This window comes from Amaranthus tricolor, chromosome 5 (assembly GCF_026212465.1).
Source record: "Amaranthus tricolor cultivar Red isolate AtriRed21 chromosome 5, ASM2621246v1, whole genome shotgun sequence".
In the NCBI taxonomy this organism is placed as follows: Eukaryota; Viridiplantae; Streptophyta; class Magnoliopsida; order Caryophyllales; family Amaranthaceae; genus Amaranthus; species Amaranthus tricolor.
This window is the reverse complement of record NC_080051.1, coordinates 22531198-22554232: the sequence shown is the minus strand read 5'-3', so window position 1 is coordinate 22554232 and position 23035 is coordinate 22531198. Positions and strand designations below refer to the sequence as shown.

General features: G+C 34.7%; 2 protein-coding genes across 2 annotated transcripts; both read right to left on the bottom strand.

The window, feature by feature from the left end:
- Positions 1 to 479: 479 nt before the first annotated feature.
- On the bottom strand, positions 480 to 14638 carry LOC130813780 (oligouridylate-binding protein 1B-like). The gene is made up of 12 exons (XM_057679650.1): positions 14356 to 14638; positions 6523 to 6584; positions 6259 to 6361; positions 5411 to 5487; positions 5268 to 5329; positions 5100 to 5187; positions 4842 to 4917; positions 4738 to 4768; positions 4517 to 4636; positions 2550 to 2635; positions 1953 to 2129; positions 480 to 1083 (listed from the first exon to the last, which is right to left on the bottom strand). The coding sequence occupies exons 1-12, from the start codon at positions 14458 to 14460 to the stop codon at positions 802 to 804; spliced, it is 1269 nt and encodes a 422-aa protein (XP_057535633.1). The 5' UTR covers positions 14461 to 14638; the 3' UTR covers positions 480 to 801.
- Positions 14639 to 16988: 2350 nt separating this feature from the next.
- On the bottom strand, positions 16989 to 19281 carry LOC130813573 (uncharacterized). The gene is made up of 5 exons (XM_057679409.1): positions 18975 to 19281; positions 18518 to 18929; positions 17827 to 18460; positions 17593 to 17736; positions 16989 to 17519 (listed from the first exon to the last, which is right to left on the bottom strand). Exons 1-5 carry the CDS (start codon positions 19279 to 19281, stop codon positions 16989 to 16991), a joined length of 2028 nt encoding a protein of 675 aa, XP_057535392.1.
- Positions 19282 to 23035: the final 3754 nt, after the last annotated feature.

Below are 23035 nucleotides of genomic sequence, written 5' to 3'. Positions count from 1 at the left end.
TAAAATTAAAAATATTATATATCAGAAGTATATAAAAAACAGAAATCTAACAACTTTTGAAAACTAGAGAAAGTATGATGAATCGCGTGAAAAATAAAATTGAAAATACAAAAGGTATCTAAATCAACCAAAATCCAATGATGCTTTTCAAGGAAATACTTGTATATGTTGGGAATCGCACATGTTGCGAATTCAATTTATTAGACAAGCAGGCTTTGCTCGGAGAACATGCAATTTACAGCTAACAAATGCACTTAATGTTTCAAAAATCATAATGGCAGAAAATTCTAAGACCAGAAAAAATGAAACGAGTGAAAAGAGAAGTCAGCTACGTTTATAGAAAAAATATTTCACAAAATACATTGGACAATTAGCATACATCAAAACTTCCTTGTATCGCTTTCTGGGATCTGTAACTCGGTGTTCCACAAAAACAAAGAAAAATTCCATAGAAAAAAAAAAAGAAAAATATGATTATATAATAAGCTAATGTCCATAAAATGGACATTTCTCTAAATCAAAGATAAATTCCTACAAGATATAAAGAAAAGGAAAGAAACAAAAAAAAAACAGAAAACTCCAAAAGCTGAGGAAAAAATAAAAGAAAAAAAGGGGGGGAATAGAAGGGTACAATACATCTTGTATCCACACATAGGTGACAGGACAATCGAGTACAGAGGGATAAGCCTCAAACCCTCATGGTTCGGCTCAAGAGAAACAAATAGCTAATAGATGAATTTTAGACACACAAATGTAAATCTGCGGGTGCAGAAGAATTTTAAAAGAGCTGTGCATCGAGATTTAATGATAGTACATCATCTGCTGAGCAGCTGCCATGTTTTGATACCCGCCATCATAAATAGCTTGGCTAGCTCCAGGCGCTGTCATACCCATACTAGCTTTATTTAGATGAAGAGGTCCCTGTGCATGCATGAGAGCATGCATTCCGCCCATCTTACTCATTGCCATTTGCCTCTCGTAGGATAGAAGATCCGTAGCAGAAAAGCCTAAAGGTGCAGGAGCCGGTGGAGGTAGTGGATTTGATGCTGTCCCTGCTGGAGTTGGCTTGCTTCCCCAAGAACACTAAAAGCACAAGGCACAACTTCAGACGTCCGAGAGCAAATTTAGCAACAAATGTGAAGACCATAGTATAATTCCCAAAAACTAAAAATAAATAAAGACATGAGAAAGGGACGTCATCTATACAAATAAAAGACACTATAAAGCAGTCAGAGACAGTAGTTCAAGCATGTATATTACAAGCTTTTAAGTTTGAGTTGACAGTTGACACGGACATTAAATAACAATGCCAAAACCTTAATACCAAAAGATTAAGATTGGTTGCTTGACACAAACATTAAACACAAACAAAATCATCAATATAAATCAAATGAATGTGTGTTAAATCATCAATATAAACAAAATCAAGCACTATAAATCATATACTCCCTCTGTCCTCTTTGATTTGCATCAAAGAGAAAGAGGGTAGTTTTTAAGAATGTAGTAATAAATGAAGAGAAAGAATGAATTGTGTGGATGGAATTAAAAGTGAGTTAAAATGTATGGATGAGATTAAAAGAAAGTGGTGGGCCATCCAAAAATAAAAATGATGCAAATTAAGTGGGACGGACTAAAATGGAAAATGTTGCAAATTCATTGGGACAGAGGGAGTACATACATTCAGATACTTTCATTGGGTAATTTTGGAAAAGAAAAATTGACACAGCGCTCGTCTTTTCATGACATAAAAGTATAGTTAAAGAGCACAATGGCCTAAATACAAAATTATAGAAACTTAAATGATATTTACCAAGTCCAGGTCTCAAGAGTCAAGAGTAACAAATCTTCTAATGCACATGCGCTTATGGCTCATTACAAGTGCTAACGCACATTAAGAACATTGCCATCTATAAACAAAATATAAAACACAACAGAGTTTAAGCGTGGCACACCTTGATTTGTTTTCCGAAAAGCAAATTTTGTGTATTTCCCAACTGAATGCCCAAAGCAGCTTCAGCATGATTACTGTATCTGACAAAGCCAAAGCCTTTGTCACGCTGTACCCTTACTTCTTCAATAGATCCAGCTCCTAAGTTATGAAAGTGACGGTGGAGGTCAAGTTGAGTAGTCTGCAAGTCAAACACAAACAATCAGTCTATGGTGCATGTTATGGAATCTAAGATGGAGATATATAGTTAAAGAAAAAGTTCTGCTCTCAAGTACTTGATCCTGATAATCCTGCTTATTGTTTTAGCATGTTCAGTTTGACATCAACTAAATGTAAATGCAGACTCCACCAATTAACTTTTTCCTTCACTCTTCAAAGATTGCAAACAGTCCTGAATTTAATTGATGATCAAACTTCAGGAAAGAAGGGGGAGGGACATATCTTTTTAATGGTATCACTTTAACTTCAGCAACCAACCAAGTTTAAGACAGCAACTCGTAACTAGAGTTAAAATGTAAATAATAACATTACCTTTTGGTGTAAGCAGGGAAGAGTAGATAAGGGGAAAACAAGTGAAAAAAAAACACAGGAACCTCATTACCTCAGGAGCAAGATTTCCGACATACACAGTTGTATATTGAGGATTATTTTCAGGGGCTTCACTGTTTGTGGCCTCCTTTCCATCTTCTGAAAAATGTAAAAAACAATCCATCACAAACAGAATAGACATGTTAGTGAATAGAAATGACAAAATTAACCACCTAATGCACATAAAACAATTGGGATAGCAGATGTCCTATTCAGTGATAGAAAACAAGGCTTACAGAATACAGCAATAGAGCAGGATAAACAAATTAAATTCGAAATCGCGGTTAGATCATTGATAGTTTAAACCATTATTTCCAGCAACACAATACAGTACAGGACAGGGACGGGAATTGGAATGCAGGACGCTACCTAATATTCCGGAACGACAAGCAAAAGCGCAAGATTATTATAAACAGGAAATATTGTCAAATAAAACCCCATAAAAGTGACTCTTAGTCTGAACGCACATAGAACATTCTTTATTGTCATAAGTACCTCAAAATTACATTTTCTTTGTCATAAAGTACCTACTAACAAAATCCATCCATGTTCCGATAGAGTCGTCACGTGCAAGGCATGTGCTGTTTATTTAACTTTTAAAAACACATTTGAACACAAAAAAAAAAAACATCTTTTCAATCAAACCCAACCAATTCAATCCCTCTTTTGATTACCATTCAAAAACAACCAAACAAAGAGCTTTTTTTCATTTATAAGATTGTTCATCTAATCTCTTTGACAATCTGCGCACAGTTTTGTTGTTCTTGTCCGTGGGTATTTGTCTTTCATCAATCACCTTGGAGTTCATAATATAATATTCTTCTATCAAGAACATGTTCAAAAAGCAACATTTATTGTGGCACACGTATTTGACCTCACTACAACATTATGCTTTTTTAAAGAAAAATACATTCATGGAGAGTTTTAATTGATCTTAGGCTTGTTTATGCATGCTTAAGCTTCATCAATGATACAGTGTAGGTTATAAAAATTGCCCACAAGAAAAACAAACAGTGATTCACCACATACTGTCCTTGAGTTGGTTTTATTTTCGTCAAATCTGGTTCTTGGCAGTTTTTTGTCTTGCTATATCAAGAAAAAAATTAATCAAGCCCTATGCGGTGCTGGTTCATGAACTAAAAGCTGCAGATCTTTTAATTATTTTGCTGCAGTTCGGGGCTACTGGCTCATTATTCATGGGTACTCCTTAAAATCATTGTTGTTGCAACCAAAATCCGTAACTTTGAAAAATTCTTTGTCAAATGTGGTCAATAACTTTGATCTTTCTGTGCTATGTTGTGGGCTTTTTCTGATTGTTTGATTTGCTGAAGGTAGGAAATCGAATATATGTGCAAATCAATGAAAATAAATGAAGAACACAATGACTTGATATAAAATAAAAAAGAAGCATGAGTAAGAAATGATTTAACATAAGAAAAAAATACAAATAGATTAGATGAACAATTTATATTTACAATTTATAAATAAAAAAAATCTCTACTCAGTTATTTTTGAATGAAGATAAGAAAAATCATATTTCTAAATTTGTTTATATAGATTTACGATGATTGCTAAGATTGAATTTCATTGATTATTCAGATTATGTGTCCTAAAAATGTTGGGCAATTCAATTGTGCTAGATTAATGAGTCATGTATTCGGTTGGCATTAAGAACGAGTATATTACATTTTTTATTCTTTAGTAATTTTAGAATGAAATTCGACTGTAAATATTGGTAACGTATTTCTGTAATTTGAAGAAATAATCTGTTTTAAGTTGTTAATAAAGGGATTGAATTCAGAAAAATATTGAAAAGATTATAGGGCCTCTACAACCGTTGTTTCGTCCCTAGCTTACACTGCTGAAAATGTAGTCTCTTTATAGTTACCCATTGCACAAAATGATTTTAAATATAAAAGGATATCAATAATAGTATAGTGATAATACAACAGATAAAGATCAAACTCAGTAATTACAGACCTGATGTGCCATTAGTCAATTCCACCACACTTTTTGCATCAGAACTCTGCTGATCATCATTGTTAGTAGCACCTTTAGTTGCCCAATTGCAGCGTATCTGCCTACTACCGAGCCATTTACCTGAATATACACAAATCCATTATAGTAGTTGTGCACAAGTATAGAACAAAAAAGTAATTAAAGGCCTAATTATTAATAGACATAATTCTTATGGTTCTTACCAGTAAGGTCATTTATAGCACTTTGGGCATCCTGTAACACAAATTTATGTTTTAGAACGATGAATATAGAGAGAAACCAATAAAAATGAAGCAAAAGAAATAACCTGCTGGCTGCGAAATGAAACAAATCCAAACCCCCTAGAGCGCCCAGTTTTCTGATCCCACATCACTTTTGCATCTCTGGAGAGAAAGAAAAATTAAGAGCCAAGTCTATTTGATTTAAAACCATCAAAATGCAACAATTGATGTTAGAGAACAACAGAAGCATATTTAAAAGAAATGAATGAAAACCATAGCTAGAGCAGGTCAGTAAAACCGAGGAAAAAGGAATAAAGAAAGAGAGATGGATGAATGACGCTTACGAACAACTAGGATAAACGGAAAAACAAGCAAACATCATAGCATCAGTAACCTCGGGGCTTAGGTCGCCAACAAACACATTATAATGATCTGAAAAAGGCATTCATAAATCTCAGTCGCTAAGCTATCATCATACTAAAGTTCTACTAGAAATCAAAAGATAAACTCACTTGAAGTGTCTTCTCGCTGACCACTGGTATATGCCCAATTAACTTTTATAGGCTGGCCAAATCTGGACAGCATAATTCCGACATAAGCAAAAGAATTGAAAGATACAAGTTTAACAAAAAATATCTAAACAATTAATACTCACAAGTGCCTTCCATTAAGTGTCAATATAGCCATGCTGGCAAATCTCCGATCAAAGTAGTGAATGAAACCATAGGATGACTGCATGCAGCAGAAAATTTTATGAGAAGCAAATCCTTAATGTGCAGTAAACTACTTACAGTCGTAACCATTGGAGTAAGTTGCATAAAATCTTGCTACCAAAAGTAATCAAAGGACTTTGTAATACACATAACTTCAAAACCGGTATAGTGAATGTTAAAAACCACATATTAGCTAATAGCTACAAGATTAACCACTCAATTATCAATGAGGGCTTTCATATTCAAGGACTCAATAATCTAGACCCACAATGAAATATATTTCTTACATTGAGTTAACAACGCTTCAAATTTAGCACTTTTTTCACTTCAATATAAGAGTTAATGCCCATGCTATCTCAAGAAATAATTATTCTTTGTACTTGACTATCTATCTCTACAAAAACATGTCCTTTGTCCTAGTAGAATTAATTATTCAAGTAGCCACGGCTCAAGCAACTAAAATGAGGATACTAGTCACTACCTTCCACCCAGGTACCACCGACCACAATCATATAGAAAGAGAAGGAAAATAAGTGACAGGAGCTAGTTCTTTGCTTGATTTAATTTGAAGGAACTGAAATTGAAAGGATTCCAACACCAGGATCTATTAGGAATTTAAAACAGATTAAAAGATTCCATTTTTAGAATGATCTTCCAGGTCCCACTGATATTGCGAGCAAAGAAAAGTAAGACAAAATGGGAAAACCTCTATAAACTCTCCTTTTCTTTCGTTCATATCACCTCTTCTCTACCTAACATGTAAGAAGCATACTAATAAACAAAGTAATACCTTTTCCTTTCTAATAAGCTTGCAACCTTCAACAGGACCAGCACTAGCAAAAACCTCTTGAAGTAAAGGTTCTGTGACTTGAGGATGAATATTACCCACATAACTGCATATTCTCGACAGATAAACAAAGCAGAAAATTAAAGAAAAAGAAAACAAGGGGAAATTTACAGTATAAGGAGTCAACACTCAAACAAAAGGTGCACACATAAAAAAAGGCAAAGAGAAGCAGCAAATTAAACATAATACAAAGGTAATTGAACTTACACACAACGGCAAGAAGAGGGATCAAAACCAGGAGGAAGGTTTCCACTAGGATATGGCTCTATCTGAAACATAGATAAGTAAATATGTATGCTCAGAAGGATTCTCAACAGGTAAGTTCTTGATAAATTGTAACGCCCAAGGAAAGAAATTTCAATCATAAAGCATAATGGTAATTCAAAGAATTATAAGCATGCATAACATCAGATCCACCAACATGCACTTACATGCCAAAAGAAACATACTGCCTGATCACTTCTGATCAAATAAGACAAGTGATGAAATAACATGAGATCCACCAACAATTCATAGATAGATTAACGAGGGTAAAAAATGCCAATGGAGGGAAAATTACTAAGAAAGAGACCCAGTAAAATTAGACATCCAATCACACCAAGAAACCAAACAATAGCTTGATCTATCCCCCAAAGTCAACCCCATTGTGCTTTCTGATGAGAGAGATTTTAGAAAAGTTGGGCGGAAAACATTAATACCATGTTTGGGAACGATGATTTCATTTGAAGATTTGGAATTGGCTCAAATTTGTTGTTTGGCAAATCAAAAATTTTCAAATTTGAATTTGGATCAAATTCCACCATTGTTTTTAAAGTAGTTAAAGTTTAGAAGTTGAGAATGACTACTCAAACCTTGTCATTCTCAAATTCTTCATTTATGATTTCATAATTAAAATCCATAATTTGAAATGAAAAACTTATTCCCACACTACATAAAGGAAAACAGAATGGCTTCACGAAAAACTGACATTGTCTCATGAACAAATAATGGTGCCATTAAACCCCTAGTATGATTAACATGATATAGGAGTATAGAACACTATCTCTTACCAAGTAATGCTTTAAAACTCAAACTCCAACTTAGATGCAAAGAATGATGACTAAAAAAGTTTGCTCCATTACTTGTGGATATCCTCCCTTCTATATTAGCAACACTAATTCTAACAGAACGTGCCAACAGTTTTAGAAGTATATGGTACAATTCTATAATCACATTTAAGACTTTTCGCATCATGAAAAAAGAAAAGTACACTAATTACATAAAAAAACTAGTACACACCCTGCCTCAAGAACACCAAAACTCTCTACACCAATCAAAGAGAACACAAGATGATTAACCACACGACTTAGAGTGTCGTGCAAACTCCCACACAGCTTCGAGTGTTGTGTAGACTCCTTAGCCTCTTATTTCTTATTCCAAAAACTTAATACAAAATTCAATACAAGATGGCCTTATATAGAAAATGCACTAATGACACCTAAGCCTAACAACATAAAAGAAATGCCACCTAAGCTTACAAAATAACTAAAACAGAACATAACCAATACAAATACTAACCAAAACCAGAATATAACCTATAATTACTCAATACTCCCGGCCAACCTAAGCACCTTGTCCTCAAGGTGAGCATTTGGATAAGTTGCAAAGAACTTTGTAGCATCCTCCCATGTAGCTTCCGTTTCGTCTCTTCCTTCCCATAACACCAATACTTCACGTGTCTTGGAAGGTGATTGGCAAACCTGCAAAATATACAAAGGCTGCAATACTTCCTCTAAATCGGCTGACAAAGGATGTCTAGTGGCAGCTGCCTAAGTGACGCCCTCAGCTCTCTTAAGCTGTGAAACATGAAAAACTGGATGCAAAAGACAATCTTTAGGGAGCTCCAATTGATAAGCTACCCGCCCTACCCTTTGGCTGATTATATAAGGCCCATAAAAACCTTGGACCTAGCTTCTCATTGAGTCGATTAGCCAAAGTCTTCTATCGGTAAGGTCGCATCTTCAAATATACCCAATTTCCCACCTCAAAAACGACCTTCCCCCGCTTCTTGTCGACATAGTACTTCCTTCGTTGTTGTGCTTTGGCCATATTAAATTGTAACTCGTCGAACATCACATCCCTTTCTTGTATTAATTGATCCAAAGAATCCACGGGAGTTTGTTGGTGACCTAGACGAACCACATGAGGAGGCACTCTACCATACAATGCTTGAAAAGGAGTCATCTTGATGGAAAGATGTGGAGAAGTGTTATAGCAAAATTTCGCTCAATGTAACCATCATACCCAATGTTTCGGTTGCCCATTCACAAAACAACCAAGTAGGTCTCCACCATTTTGTTCACAACCTCGGTTTATCCATCGGTTTACAGGTGGTAAGCGGTACTCCATAATAACTGCATATCCTGTAACCGAAATAGCTTCCTCCAAAAAACACTCATGAAAACTTTATCTCGATCAAAAACGATAGAGGTAAGGAAACCATGTAAGCGCACCACCTCTTTCACAAACTTAGCTGCCACTGTGAGAGCCGTAAATGGGTGCTTGAGAGTGATAAAATGCCCAAACTTAGTCAAACGATCAATCACACAACCAATATGGTATCAACCCCTTCAAACTTGGGTAACCCTTCAATGAAATCCATCATAACATTCTCCCAAACTTGAGAAGGAATTGGAAGATTTGTAGTGACCCCGTGAGACTTTGATTCGAACTCTTAGCTTGTTGACAAACTTGGCATGCTCTAACATATCACGTGACTTGCTTTCACATTCCTTCCCAATACCATTCACCCCCCAACTGAAGATAAGTCTTTAATTCCCCGGCGTACCCACCTAAAGTTGAATCATGATACTCTCTTAATAAGACCGGAATAAAAGGAGAAGATTTAGCTAATACATATTGACCCTTGTATAGTAAGATGTTGTTTGAAATTGAAAATACGGTGGGAACTTGTTCCCCTTTCTCGACAACTACTCGGATACGAACTAATGTCACATCTTTGTTAACCACCTCTTGTAACATGCTCCAATCTATTCCATGAGAACTCAACAACGCCATTAATTCCATTTGACCATAAGAAATCCTCAATAATGCATCAGCCACTAGATTATTTTTTACCGGATTAAATTCAATCGAGAAGTCAAAGCCCATTAACTTCATCACCCATTTTTGTTAATCCCCATGTACCTCCCTTTGTTCCAACAAATGTTTCAAGCTTGGTTGATCCGTTTTCACCAGGAACCGTCGACCAAAAAGGTAGTGCTTCCACTTCAGAATGGCAAACACTATGGCCATAAGCTCCTTCTTGTAGATGGATTTATTTCTAGCTCGTATTCCCGAGATTTTACTATAGTATGCGATGGGATGTCTATCTGGCATCAAAACAGCCCCAAGACCATATTGAGTCGCATCAGTCTCCACCACAAACATTCTCTCAAAATTCGGTATTGCTAGCACGGGAACCCTAGTCATCACTAACTTCAAGTATTGAAAAGCTCGTTCAGCTTCATCATTCCAAGCAAAGGAATCTTTTTTGAGCTGATTAGTCAAGATCCTAGTCAACTATGCATAACCCCTCACAAACCATCGGTAGTATCCCGTCAACCCAAGGAAACCTCGTAATTCCTTTAAGTTCTTTGGAGATGGCCATGAAGTGATCGCGGAAATTTTCTCCTCATCTACCGAAACACCAGCTGCTGATATGACATGCCCCAAACATGCCACTTTATCAACCCCCAACTCATACTTGCCCCCATTAACCACCAAAGAGTGCTTGCGAAGGCTCTGAAACACATGAGCTACGTGACTCGGATGCTCCTCTCATTTCCTACTATAAATGAGGATATCGTCGAGGAAAACCAATACAAAATTTTCTCAAATGAGGACATAATACCTCATGCATCAGTGCTTGAAATGTAGATGAAGCATTTGTCAAATCGAAAGGCATAAAAAGAAATTCATAATGGCCTTCATGGGTCCTAAAGGCTGTCTTGTGCACATCTTGTGTCTTCATCCGAATTTGATGATAGCCCGACTTAAGATCCAATTTCGTGAACACAGTCGCCCCATGCAATTCATCAAGTAACTCGTCGATCATGGGAATAAAATATTTGTCTAGAACGATAGCCTTGTTCAAAGCTCTATAATCAACACAGAATCTCTAAGAACCATCCTTTTTTTAACTAAAATGACGGGACTAGAAAATGAACTGATAGAGGGTTGTATTATCTTGGACTAGTCGCTCAATTTCATTTTTCTGGCTGTGAGGATATCGGTAGGGTCGTACATTTATGACATCTGTACCCTCCTTGAGGGTGATTGAGTGGTCATGCTCCCTTTGGGGTGGCAGCTGTATTTGAGACTGAAAAATGTCTCCATAACTATCACAATTCCCGTAAATCAGCAGGTATCTTAGCTATCTTCATACAACTTTCTATCCCATTAAATTCCAGTACTACGCCACCCCCTTCTCTCCTTAACACCCGAAGCATTGCTTTCAAAGAAATCTTTGATCTTCTCAAAGAGGGGTATGGCTGCACACGATCCGGTTTGATCTGGTTTGACACAAAACTTAGACCAGACCAGAAATTCCGGTCTGGAAAATTTTCAAATCAAACCAGACCAGTTAAAACAACAGACCAGACCATTCTACAATGGTCCGGTCAGGTCTGCTCTACGGTTTTTTCTATTTAATGCATTTTTTAACTAAAAATCTAAAATAATGCATTTTTAACTACAACTAATCATTATCAAACATAAAATTCGGGCACAATTCAAAAAACATAAATACCAAACAATTATCAAACTGTTAGTCTATTATCAAACATAAAAACTACTTACAAACAAAATTCGAAAAACCCTAAAACCCAGAACAGACTAAAAAAAAGTAGCAAACCATAGAAAATCAAAAATCAAAAAAATCAAAAATATTAACAAAAAATTCGAAAAATCAACAAACTAATTACTAACAATCAAATCATAAAAAAATCAAACAATCAACGAACTACATACTAAAATACCAACAAACTACATAATAAAAATCAACAAAAAATTAAACCAAACACAAACAACTAAATTATAAAAAATCAAACAACATAAACAAATCAATCATAAAAAAAACTAATAATAATTCGAAAATCAACAAATAAAAACCGAAAAATCCTTAAAGAGAGAGTAGAATGAGAGCTACTGCATGGAAGATGAACAGGTAGAGCAGCGGAGTGAGAGCGCCGCAGGTTTAGAAATTAGGTTTAATAGTGTAGTGGTCTTTCAAAGTTGATGAATTTGTGAGAATTAGAAATTAGGTTTATTAGTCTTTAAAATCTCAAATTGATTTTGTCTTTCAAAGTTTCAAGTTGGGCCTGTCATATTATTTAAAGCTGGGCCTGATAGGCGCCAGCTTATATTCAAAATATATTATTACGATTTATTGGTCTACGGTTTAAGGTTTACACCAAACCGAAATATATTACGGTTTCTGGTCTGGTCTGGTCTAAAAATTTAAAAACCAAGACCCGACCGAAAATAGTAATTTTTTTATAAAAAAACCAGCCAGACCATTTAGACCGTAGACCAGACCGAACACTTAAATTACAGTTTGGTCTGGTTTGGTTTACAGTTTTGACCAAACTATGTTCAGCCCTAAAGAGGGTCTCCCTGTAACTTCACATTCTTCCCTTGCCACATAAACTGCAAAGATTGTGTTTTCCAATTTGTGGTTACCGGTTCCAAGGTTTCGAGCCACTGAAGCCCGAGTATTAAATCAGAATTGCCCAATTCTAAAGAAAGGTAATCTTAAATTATATTTAGTCCTTGTACTTGTAATTCCACCATTCGACACACGCCTTGCTCGACAATCTCTTCTCCATTTCCTAGCCTAACACCGAACCTTTCACAATTTTCGCACGGTATGCTCAATTTTTGTACAGCCTGATGAGAAATGAAATTGTTAGTCGCTCCAGGGTCTATCATAACAATCAAGTCATTGGTCCCAATTCTTCCCAGCAATTTCAATGTCTTTGGATTTGTAGTTCCCACTATTGAGTTGAGGGAAATACCAATCGGATCAGCCTCCTCTTCCATTTCTTCGACCATCAATCGATCTCCAAGCAATTCGTCCTCCTCTGCCATCTCAATCAAGATACTCAATTCTTTGTGGCTACAAACGTGGTTAACCGACCATTTGTCGTCGCATTTAAAACACAAACCCTTTGCTCGCTTCTCACGATACTCCTCATCGGTTAGCCTTTTCTCTTTTTCCCTTGAATGACCGCCAGAATTCGAAGGTGGGTATGAATTTCTGGGTTGATTTGGGTTGAATTGATGCGATTTAGGGTTAGAGTTAGGGTTAGAATTAGGGTTAGCCCTAAATCAAGAAAATTGGGCATTAGGGTTCGAATTTGTGTTGTATCGTGTAAATTAGGGATTAGCGTTAGGGTAAGGGTTTGGGCTAAATCTGGAAAATTGGGGATTAGGATTAGGGTTTGGGGTAAATATGGGAAATTGGGAATTAGGGTTAAACTGGGGGTATTGGGTATTTGGGTTGAATTTGATTTTTATAAAGGGAAATTGAGTAATTTCGCCCCTGCCCATGTCTTCTTCCCAGCCAAGATTGAGTGAACAATCTCCAGTCTATGCGTTCCGCCCACTCCCTTGCTTGATCCAGATCCGTGGGTCCCAAGACCCACAATTCCGACTTCACTTCTTCACACAAGCCCATCAAGAAGGCACCCAACATCACCAGCTCATCCACTACCCCCAAATAATTGAGTCGTATCACAAATTCCCGTCTATACTCCGCCACGCTACCAGTTTGTTCAACTGACATCCATTGTTCAAAAAGATCAACATCATCTACCCTCCGAAAACGCTCCAAAATCAAATTCTTTAAACTCTTCCACTGTCGTATGGGCGCCCGTTAATTCGTGTATTTGTACCACATCATAGCTTCACCTTCAAGACTCACCACCGAGGCTTCCATCTTTTCTTTTTCACTAAGTTGGTAAAAAGAAAAGTATTTCTACACTTTCATAATCCAATCATCCACCTCTAATCCATTGAAAATGGGTAAGTTTAGCTTTCTTGATCTCCAATTATACCCACCCGAATAGTTTTCATCACAATGTGAATGTCGCCCTTCATTTTCTTTCTACCAAACCCATTCAAGATCCGCTTCCTCTTGCTCTTGGTTGCGATTTTGTGGCTACCTCTTGAAATTATCTCCTGTTTTTGACCCCATTTCCAAAATTTTCGCCTGCCCATCCAATAAGGCTGCCAAGACTTGTTCTGTCTTCTCCATTCTATTGTGCTCTTGTGGATTCCTTGTCGTCATGGCGAAAAGAACCACTCTGATACCTGTTGGCACACACCCTGCCTCAAGAACACCAAAACTCTCTACACCAATCAAAGAGAACACAAGATGATTAACCACACGACTTAGAGTGTCGTGCAAACTCCCACACAACTTCGAGTGCTGTGTAGACTCCTTAGCCTCTTATTTCTTATTCCAAAAACTGAATACAAAATCCAATACAAGATGGCCTTATATAGACAATGCACTAATGCCACCTAAGCCTAACAACATAAAAGAAATGCCACCTAAGCTTACAAAATAACCAAAACAGAACATAACCTATACAAATACTAACCAAAACTTCATAACCTACACAATTACTCAATTAAACGGCCAACTCATCCCTCCTTCTCCTTCTTTGATAAGTCTTAAGGATCGTTGGCACTGTGGGTGTTACAAAAACCCATTTAGAAAACTATGCGATATGGTACAAAAGAACAGATAGAGACAAAAAAGATCCAATATACCAAATTGTCACAAAATCTAAAGTTATATAATTTAAATCCTAGCTCAGAAAATTAAAACTAAAACGTGAAACATAAAGAAAACAATCAAACCCTAAATTTCATCTTTCAGAAATGATAGAACCCAAAGTAAAGCACAATCCATAAATATAATTAAAAAAACTAATCCTAGAAAATCGAGCAAAATGAGAAGTAAAAGAGACCGAAAAGGAGAGCAAAAAGCACCTGAGGAGCAGCAAGAAGACCAGGGTGGTAAAGAGACTGTTGCTGAAGTAGAGCTTGCTGCATCAAAGCTTGTTGTTGTTGTTGCTTCATTCTTTGATTCTGCATTTTAATCAACCTACAAATTAAAATCAATTTGGGGGGAAAATGATATTGGATATGATTTGGGGGTTTTAGGGTTCCAAAGGGTTTCGATTTGAAGGAAGAAAGAGTGAAAGACCCCCGAATAAATTACGAGGAGAGAGAATGAGAGGAAAGTCTCAAAAGGGAGAAATGGAAATGTGCTACGGTTGTTTATAATGCCTACCAGCCTTACAAGCTATTCATATGGGTTATTGGTCTGATTGTTAATAGAGAAAATTACTTAAAACTACCTTTTTTATACACTACTTTGCAAAAAACTACCTTTTATAATTTTTTTTGCAAAAAACTACCTTTTATAATAGTTTTTTTTGCGAAAGACTACCACTTAACGTTTTTTAAGGGATTGACCGTTTATTTAAACGGTTGACCATCACGTGACTTGCACGTGATGTTATAAGGCTCTTAAACCCTTCATCTTCACTGATTTCTTCAAACCCTAATTCTTGAGATGCCGTTTTTTTCTTCGAAAACCCAAATTCCTTGTTCTTCATCCTCGCTTCTCCCTTCTTTCTTTCTCCTTGATTTGGAATCAGTAAGTCAGTGAAGCAAGCCAATTTTTTTTGCAACTAATTGGGAATGTCTTCTTCTTCTTCTAGCGAAAATTCGAAATCTGAGAATTGTCGCTGTGGAGTTCCCTTTGCAAGGAGGGTTTCTTGGACCAAGGAAAATCCTGGAAGAAGGTTTAAGAGTTGCGTTTTTTATGATCCTGATACAAATTGGAGGGGATGCAAAAAATTTAAATGGGTTGATCAACCTGAAATGGCTGTTTGGCAAAGAGAAGTGACGAACAAGCTTTTGGAGGAGAAGCGACAATTGGCAATGGAAATCAAGATCTTGACTTCAAGGGTTTGTTGCTTGGAACATGAAAAGGAACTAGCAATTTCAGATATATCAAGGATTAAGAAGAAATCGATGAATCAGTGTGCAAGCTTTGCGTTAGGGTTTTTCGTTTGTTTTTTGTTAGTGTTTGTTGTACTTATCAAGATTAGTATTTGAATTTTAGGACCTTAATCACAACAATTGTAACAATGTTCTAGGAATTTTATTTGTAACATGAGAATGTTGAATCAATGAATCAAGGATTTATCTTTTCCACTACTTTTCTTTGCAGGTACTGTGTCTGATTTGTTTGGTGTGTATGAGCTGGTATGTTAGCTGTTCATGGTTTGTCTGCTGTGTATCATGATGGTTGTGTTGTTCATGAATTTGTGGCTCTTGTTTTGGTGGTATGTTTGCTGGTATTGTGTTCAAGATTGATGATCATTTGCTTTGGTTTGGTGGTATGTTAGCTGGTATCTTGAATACTGATGCACACAGCAATTGATGCATTATATGAGCTGGTATGTTAGCTGGTATTTTGTTTTTGTTTGGATTTGCAGGTTTTGATGCACATAGCAATTGTTGCACATTGTTGATGCACATACAGCAATTCATGCACAATATTGATGCACATACAGCAATTGATGCACATTATTGATGCACATTATTCATGCACAATATTGATGCACTAAAACATTGAACATTGAATTGATTTGCTGCACTTAAACACTTGAATTGCTGCACTAAAACACTAAAACACTTGTTGGATGTGTTGCTTGGAATTTGTTCATCTTGTTTTGGTGGTATGTTTGCTGGTATGTTGTTCAAGACAATGCAACTTGCTGCATTGATTCTTGATTCATTGTCATTACTTGAACACTGATGTATGAAATCAGTTCAGTCTTGAATGTATGAACACTGATACTTGAACATGCATCCATTTTGTTCAATATTCATACATCTTGAGTTCAGCAGTTAATTCATACAATATTCATACATATTGAACATGCATCCATTGAACATTAATTCATACAATATTGAACAAAGGGAAAAGACTACCAATATTCAGCAGTTAATTACAAAGGGAAAAAAGGAAACAACAAAACCCATTCAACTCAGAAACTAAGAAATACAAAGGATCATTACTCAAAAATCTAATTCACGATAGTACATTCTTGAGTTCATTTGATACACTAATACGTTTCTTACATTAAGTAGACAAATTACATTCAACACATACTTTTGGAACTCTATACTTGACTTTGTTCATCCATTACATATGTAGTACTTGCATTTGTTGCACTTGTCATAAGTTGATCACTACTGGAGACATGCATGTCACTTGGTGTGGACAATTGAGTACAAGATGCTCCCGTTTTAGGCCGTCCACCTTTTGACCTCATCTTTGTTGACTGTGGTTTGGTTGGATTCTTGCATCTGTTTTTGTAGTGACCTAACTCACCACAATTACCACATCTCCGTTGCTTATATTCTCGAACAGCAGTTGCAGGCTTCTTACCTCCTTTAACTTCATCAGTTTCCTTTTTCCTTTTCCTTAATTTAGGCCTTCCAGGCATCTTTCGAAACGGTGGAGGAAGAGGTTGGGCTAATGTAGTTGTCGGCCACATTTCGCGTCCAGGCATTCCATAAAACTTAGGACCATACGTCTTGGCTTACGTTTCTACAAGATACGCCTCATTGACAAATTCACTAGCATCTAATTTTCTAATAAGAATACAAGCCATGGCATGTTTGCAAGGGATCCCAATAAGATTCCAACTTCCACAAAGGCATGTCTTGTTGGTCAAGTTTACAACGTAACTTTTTTCATCATCATCCACCTCAAACTCAGACACATCTACTGGGATTACCCTCAAACCATATATTTCTTTTGAATTTTTTTCAATCATTTTGGTGACAGCTGGCATCAACACACCTTTAAATTTACCCAACCCTTCTCGTTTGGCTGCACTCCTTTGCATCACATATCTCCTAATCCACTCCATAAGAGAAATAATTGGCTTCCCTCTAGCTTCTAATAAGACGTTGTTGAATGACTCACAAATATTATTCAACAACATGCCAGATTTACTCCTACTACAAAAGGCATGCCTAGACCAATGTTTTGCGGGAATAGCAGATAAATATGCATGTGCCTCAACAGAAATATTCTTTATTGCAATCATTTCCTTATCAAAATGAAACTGTGCACGAAGATTTTACACAAATTAGTACAACATAACAGTCAAATATGGTATTCTACACATGATTCCGTACCTTGTTGTAAGATCTTGCTGCTCTCCAAAAGTGTTGTTTGTACAACTCTCCGGGAAACTTGACCTTGAAATTAGCCCAAATATGCCTACAACAAAACCTAATTTCAGCTTCAGGAACTACTGAATTCAAAGCTTCAATCAAACCCTGCAATGCCCATGAAGGTACAACATTAGTATTAGGTTTATTACATTAGTCACATATGAAACAAGGCTTGTGTTAACATAACGTTCATACCTTTTGCCTATCGCTCATGAAGGTAAAATCTTCACATCCAGCTCGTGCACAACTACTCGATGGACTAACCGACTTCAGGTATTCTACGAGGAGATTTAGAAACCAAGTCCAGGTTTCTACATTTTCGGTTTCTACCACAGCCCATGCAACAGGGAAGATGTTATTGTTCCCATCCTTACCTACAGCAGTAAGTAAAACCCCAGGGAATTCTCCCTTCAAATGTGCCCCATCCACACCTATAATAGGCCTACATCCAGCAACAAAACCCTCTTTACATGCTGGCAAACATATATACATCCTTTGAAACAAGGGTGGAGGTGTTTCTATTCCAATGCATTTCACGATTGCAGTGCTTCCTGGGTTAAACCTCCTTATCGCTTCAGCATAATCCCACACCCTACTGTACTCTTCACTAGCATCACCAACGATCATTTTCTTAGCAATTCTTTTAGCCATGTAACACTTACAATACTTCACTTCACAACCTATCTCTCTATTAACCCGTTTCATAAATGCCCTTAAATCCCAATTTGGATTTTCCCTCCAATCCTCTATGTATTTCTCAGCTAAATACAACGCAGTGACTTTGTTATTAATGTGTTGGTGACCACAAGTGTGCTCGGGAATATAACTCCTTATTTGAAATGTCTCCTCATCTTTCAACTTCTTAGCATGAACCTTAAAATAACACCTCTTATCCTTCCCACAAACACAATTTACAATTCTAGCTTTCGATTTCAGACAATCACATCTATTGTAGCAATACACGGTTATCCTACTACTACCATTATGCAAGTAATAATAATTGTAACCACATTCAACAGCATGGTACCTTAATGCTTTTCTAAACACATATATCGAAGGAAACTTAAGACCTAACGACAAATTGATCTTACCCTTAAAATCAACCTCGGGATTAAATGTGGCACAGCTTACTATACCTTCCTCATTCACATTCAAAGCACCCAAATCATCATCGGACTCCAGTTCATCATCATTAACGTATATGTCTCTGTTGTTTTCTTCATCAATTTCCTTATCTACTATCAACCTAATTTCATCCTCACCAATAAAAACATCATCGAAACCATATACTACATTTTCTGCAAACAAATCAGAATCATTCGCATATTCATCCTCATCACTACCATTGTAATCATCATCACTGTTATCCTCAACCTCAATATCAGAAATTTGGTTCTCTATTTGGGCTATCTCATTTGGTGTAAGGTTTAGGGCAGAAAGAGAAGCTAAGGTAGTTGTTTCAGATCTAGGGTTAGCACTTACACATTCTTTATAACCCGTATATGTGTTTGGTGGTCCCATTTCCCCAACAACAGCATCTACATTTGGTGTTTCCAACTGATACACTAACTTATGTGCCACATCAGATGTATCGACCTCCAACTCAGCTACCCTAACATTACCCAAATCATTTGCCAACTCAGAATCCATCTTTTTCGAAGTAGTTGGTTTTTTCCAGATTTTCAATTTCTTCATGTTATGGATTTATCTAATTTAAAGAACCCTAATCAATTATTCATAGACAACAACAATCAATTTACAAATTAAACAATAATTTACACGAAATTCAACATTAAAAAACGCAGTGACCAAAACGCAAATTTGAAGAAGGATTTCAATTTTATCGAAAAAAAAAAACTGAAATATATAACCATTAATGAAGAAGACATACCTTTAAATGATGAAATCTTCAAGAGGAAAATGGAGCAAGGAAATGAGAAGGGAATAGAAGAACTTAGATAGAAGAATTGAAGAGCAGAGAAGGTGAAATTCGCACTGTTCTTTGTGTTTTGGAATGAAATGGCAGCAATGAAGATGGTTTAACAAGCTTAGAACATCACGTGCAAGTCACGTGATGGTCAACCGTTTCAATAAACGGTCAAACCCTTAAAAAACGTTAAGTGGTAGTCTTTCGCAAAAAAAAGTATTATAAAAGGTAGTTTTTTGCAAAAAAATTTATAAAAGGTAGTTTTTTTGCAAAGTAGTGTATAGAAAAGGTAGTTTTAAATAATTTTCTCTTGTTAATAAGATATTTTTAAACGGTTTAAAATCGAATTTGATGTTTATATTATATTTCTTACATATTTATAGATCTATTTTAAAGTCAAGTCAAATTGAATTCGGTTGTATGATCGGGTGAATATCAGGTTATTGAGCATAAACACCCCTACTCCAACTGAAATGTAATGATAAGTGGTCTTATTTGTTTTTTGGACACTATTTAGTGATTTGTTAATCACTTTTAGTTTGTATTATATTTTAAATAATTTTTATTAATATCAACTTTTTATAATTTTTAATTTATATTAAAGATATTTAATAAAATCAAATAAAACATTTGAAGTAAATTATTCTTTATGTTTGAATTAAATTGTCAACCAGTTTTTTTAATTACATCGTCATTATTAATATTTATTGTGAATAATGAATTCCCAATACTTTGTTTTAAGATTTATTGGTTTTGTTTAAGATCTATTGTTATAATTGTTATTAATATTATATATTGTTGTCATTAGCAAACAATATATAATTTGATTGAAAATGAAAATTAAATTGAAAGACCGATTTGAAGATTTATATTAATTAATATTTCTTAACCAAACTAAACTAAATTAAAATAGACTCGTATTGAATAAATAAAATTTAACGTAATTTATATCAATCAATATTATTTCAAAACTACAATTTGATTTTCAGTAGAAAGTACATAAATAGTGAGACTGTATTTAGATTCAATGGTTCCTTTGAACCTACTCATCAATATGATGACACTCTTATACTTGCAAAGTAGAGTACTCTACGTAAACCCTAATTAGTGAAATTTTGAAACTGTTTTGAAAATGCATATGTAATTAATACAATATCAATTAACATTATTTTTCTAAACTAAACTATATTAAAACAAACTCACATTGAATGAATTATATTTAACCCAATTCAATATCAATCAATATCATTTCACTAAAATAGAATTTGATTTTCTAGTAGAAACATAATGTAACATCCTCGTAATAGGTCGGACTTTTAAAAGCACTTTTAATGAAAAACATGAGCCAAAGCCTACTCATGAGAGTGTTACCGCCACATCTATTTTTAAGAAAATAAATGTAAGGCTTAACGACTAAGAAATAACTTAATAACTTTAATCCAACAAAGAGTCTTACGACATAAGGAAATACTGAAACGCAATATATGTCCATATAAAATTTAAACAACTTAAGGTAAACTTTAAACTGACTCTAATAAAAGCTATATTTCTAGGTGATCCTCACTTCACGATTCCCACGTGATCAATAACCTGCAACATAAGAATGCAAGAAATTGAGTAATTCCAACTCCATCCCGTAAAACAATTAAGTTTGAAAATATAATTTAAGAAATGTCAAATTGTAAATAATTTTATAATATATATATATATATATATATATATATATATATATATATATATATATATATATATATATATATATATATATATATATATATATATATATATATATAGTTAGTTAGTTAGTTAAACATCAATTTGTATAAATAATATAAATTCAAATAACCAATTAATTAGTTTGATAGTTAATAATAAACAACACATATATGAACGAAAATGCCAGCAGGCCTAGGCTTTACCCCAATACCTACTTCATTAATAGGTCGTCAACCCAAATAATTCAAGGCCAGCAGAATAATCTCAGGTAACCCTAGTGTGCACACCCCTTCTACTTGGATCACAATAAATAGAAGAAAGACCAAACATCATATTCAAGTAGCATAAATGATAATACCTGTCGACAGCTATACTAACCAAACAGGGCAACTTGTTCATCACTTTTATACTTGGATCACAACAAATATAAGAGCTTCATTTCCCTCATGTTATACTTTACGTGATTTAATATATTTTAATAATTAGTCGCGAGCGCATAAACATATAATTAAACATACATTATTTATTTCATTTTAGAATCATAAATTTTTCCAATAAAAATATATCTCAAGAATATCCAATTGAAATCTCATTAGCCAAATCACCATTTTAACATCAATTGATGACAACAACAATTAATATCATAAATATTTCTCTTTTAAATTCAATTACATTTAAAAACATTATTAAAATAATAATATAACTTTCATCAAAATAATATATATACATTAAATATGTAACAAAATATTAGTAGTAAATATCATTTTGATAATAAAATAAAAAAAAGTGTAATATCATACAAAATCACGTTTTTCATCTTAACACATCAATTATCACTTAACACATAATACTAACAGGATAACCCTAATTAGATTGACATTGAGAAGTATCTTGTCATGCGAACCTAGATAAACGTACGCTCTAAATAATCTTCGTCTATGAATCCGTTGTCTACACGATAAAATAATATATCTCAAATTAATACCCCAATCAACCCAATCGAAATAAATAAATTAAAAATACTCTCATTTTTATATATAATTTATTTAAAATGGCAATTTAAAAAAAATGTAATTAGAAATTTTAAGAGTAGTATATAAAGAAAATGAGAAAGGTTAAAACAATAACATGATTAAAAGGATTTAAAAAGAAAAGAAAAAAAATAAGAAAAAGAAAAGTAAAAGGAAAAGTTAAAACTTGGGTTATACAGAACCCAACCTACGAAAAGAAAGAGAAAGGAGAAAGGGAGAAGGAAGAAGGCTGCCAGCCGACGTCGGTGGTATTCCCGTGGCCGGCGTATCGCCGAAAAACTAAGGTTAAAATTTTTGTTATTTTTATTTTATTTTATTTTTTATTCTTCAAATAAAAGACGAGTGTTTTTCAATTAGCAGCATAAATTTTAGGTTTTGAATATAAAAACCCCTAACAAATTGATGAAATACATACCTTTAATATCAAAATCTTGCCTTTTTTTGATTGAATTTAAGCAATTGAATGATAGAGGAAGTAGTTTGTAAAAGAAAAAGAGAGTGTAAGTAATAATATTTGAATGAATTAGCTTAATTTATAGTGAGTAATTGCCTTTTCTGAAATTTTTTTATATTTATTATTATTATTATTATTATTATTATTTATTTATTTTTTTTAAAAAAAAAGAAAAACGGATATTACACATAATTAACAGATCTATATTGTTTTTTGCCTCTTGTATCTTCTCGGGTGTCATCGGCTCACGATAACAAGGCACTCTATAAATGGGAT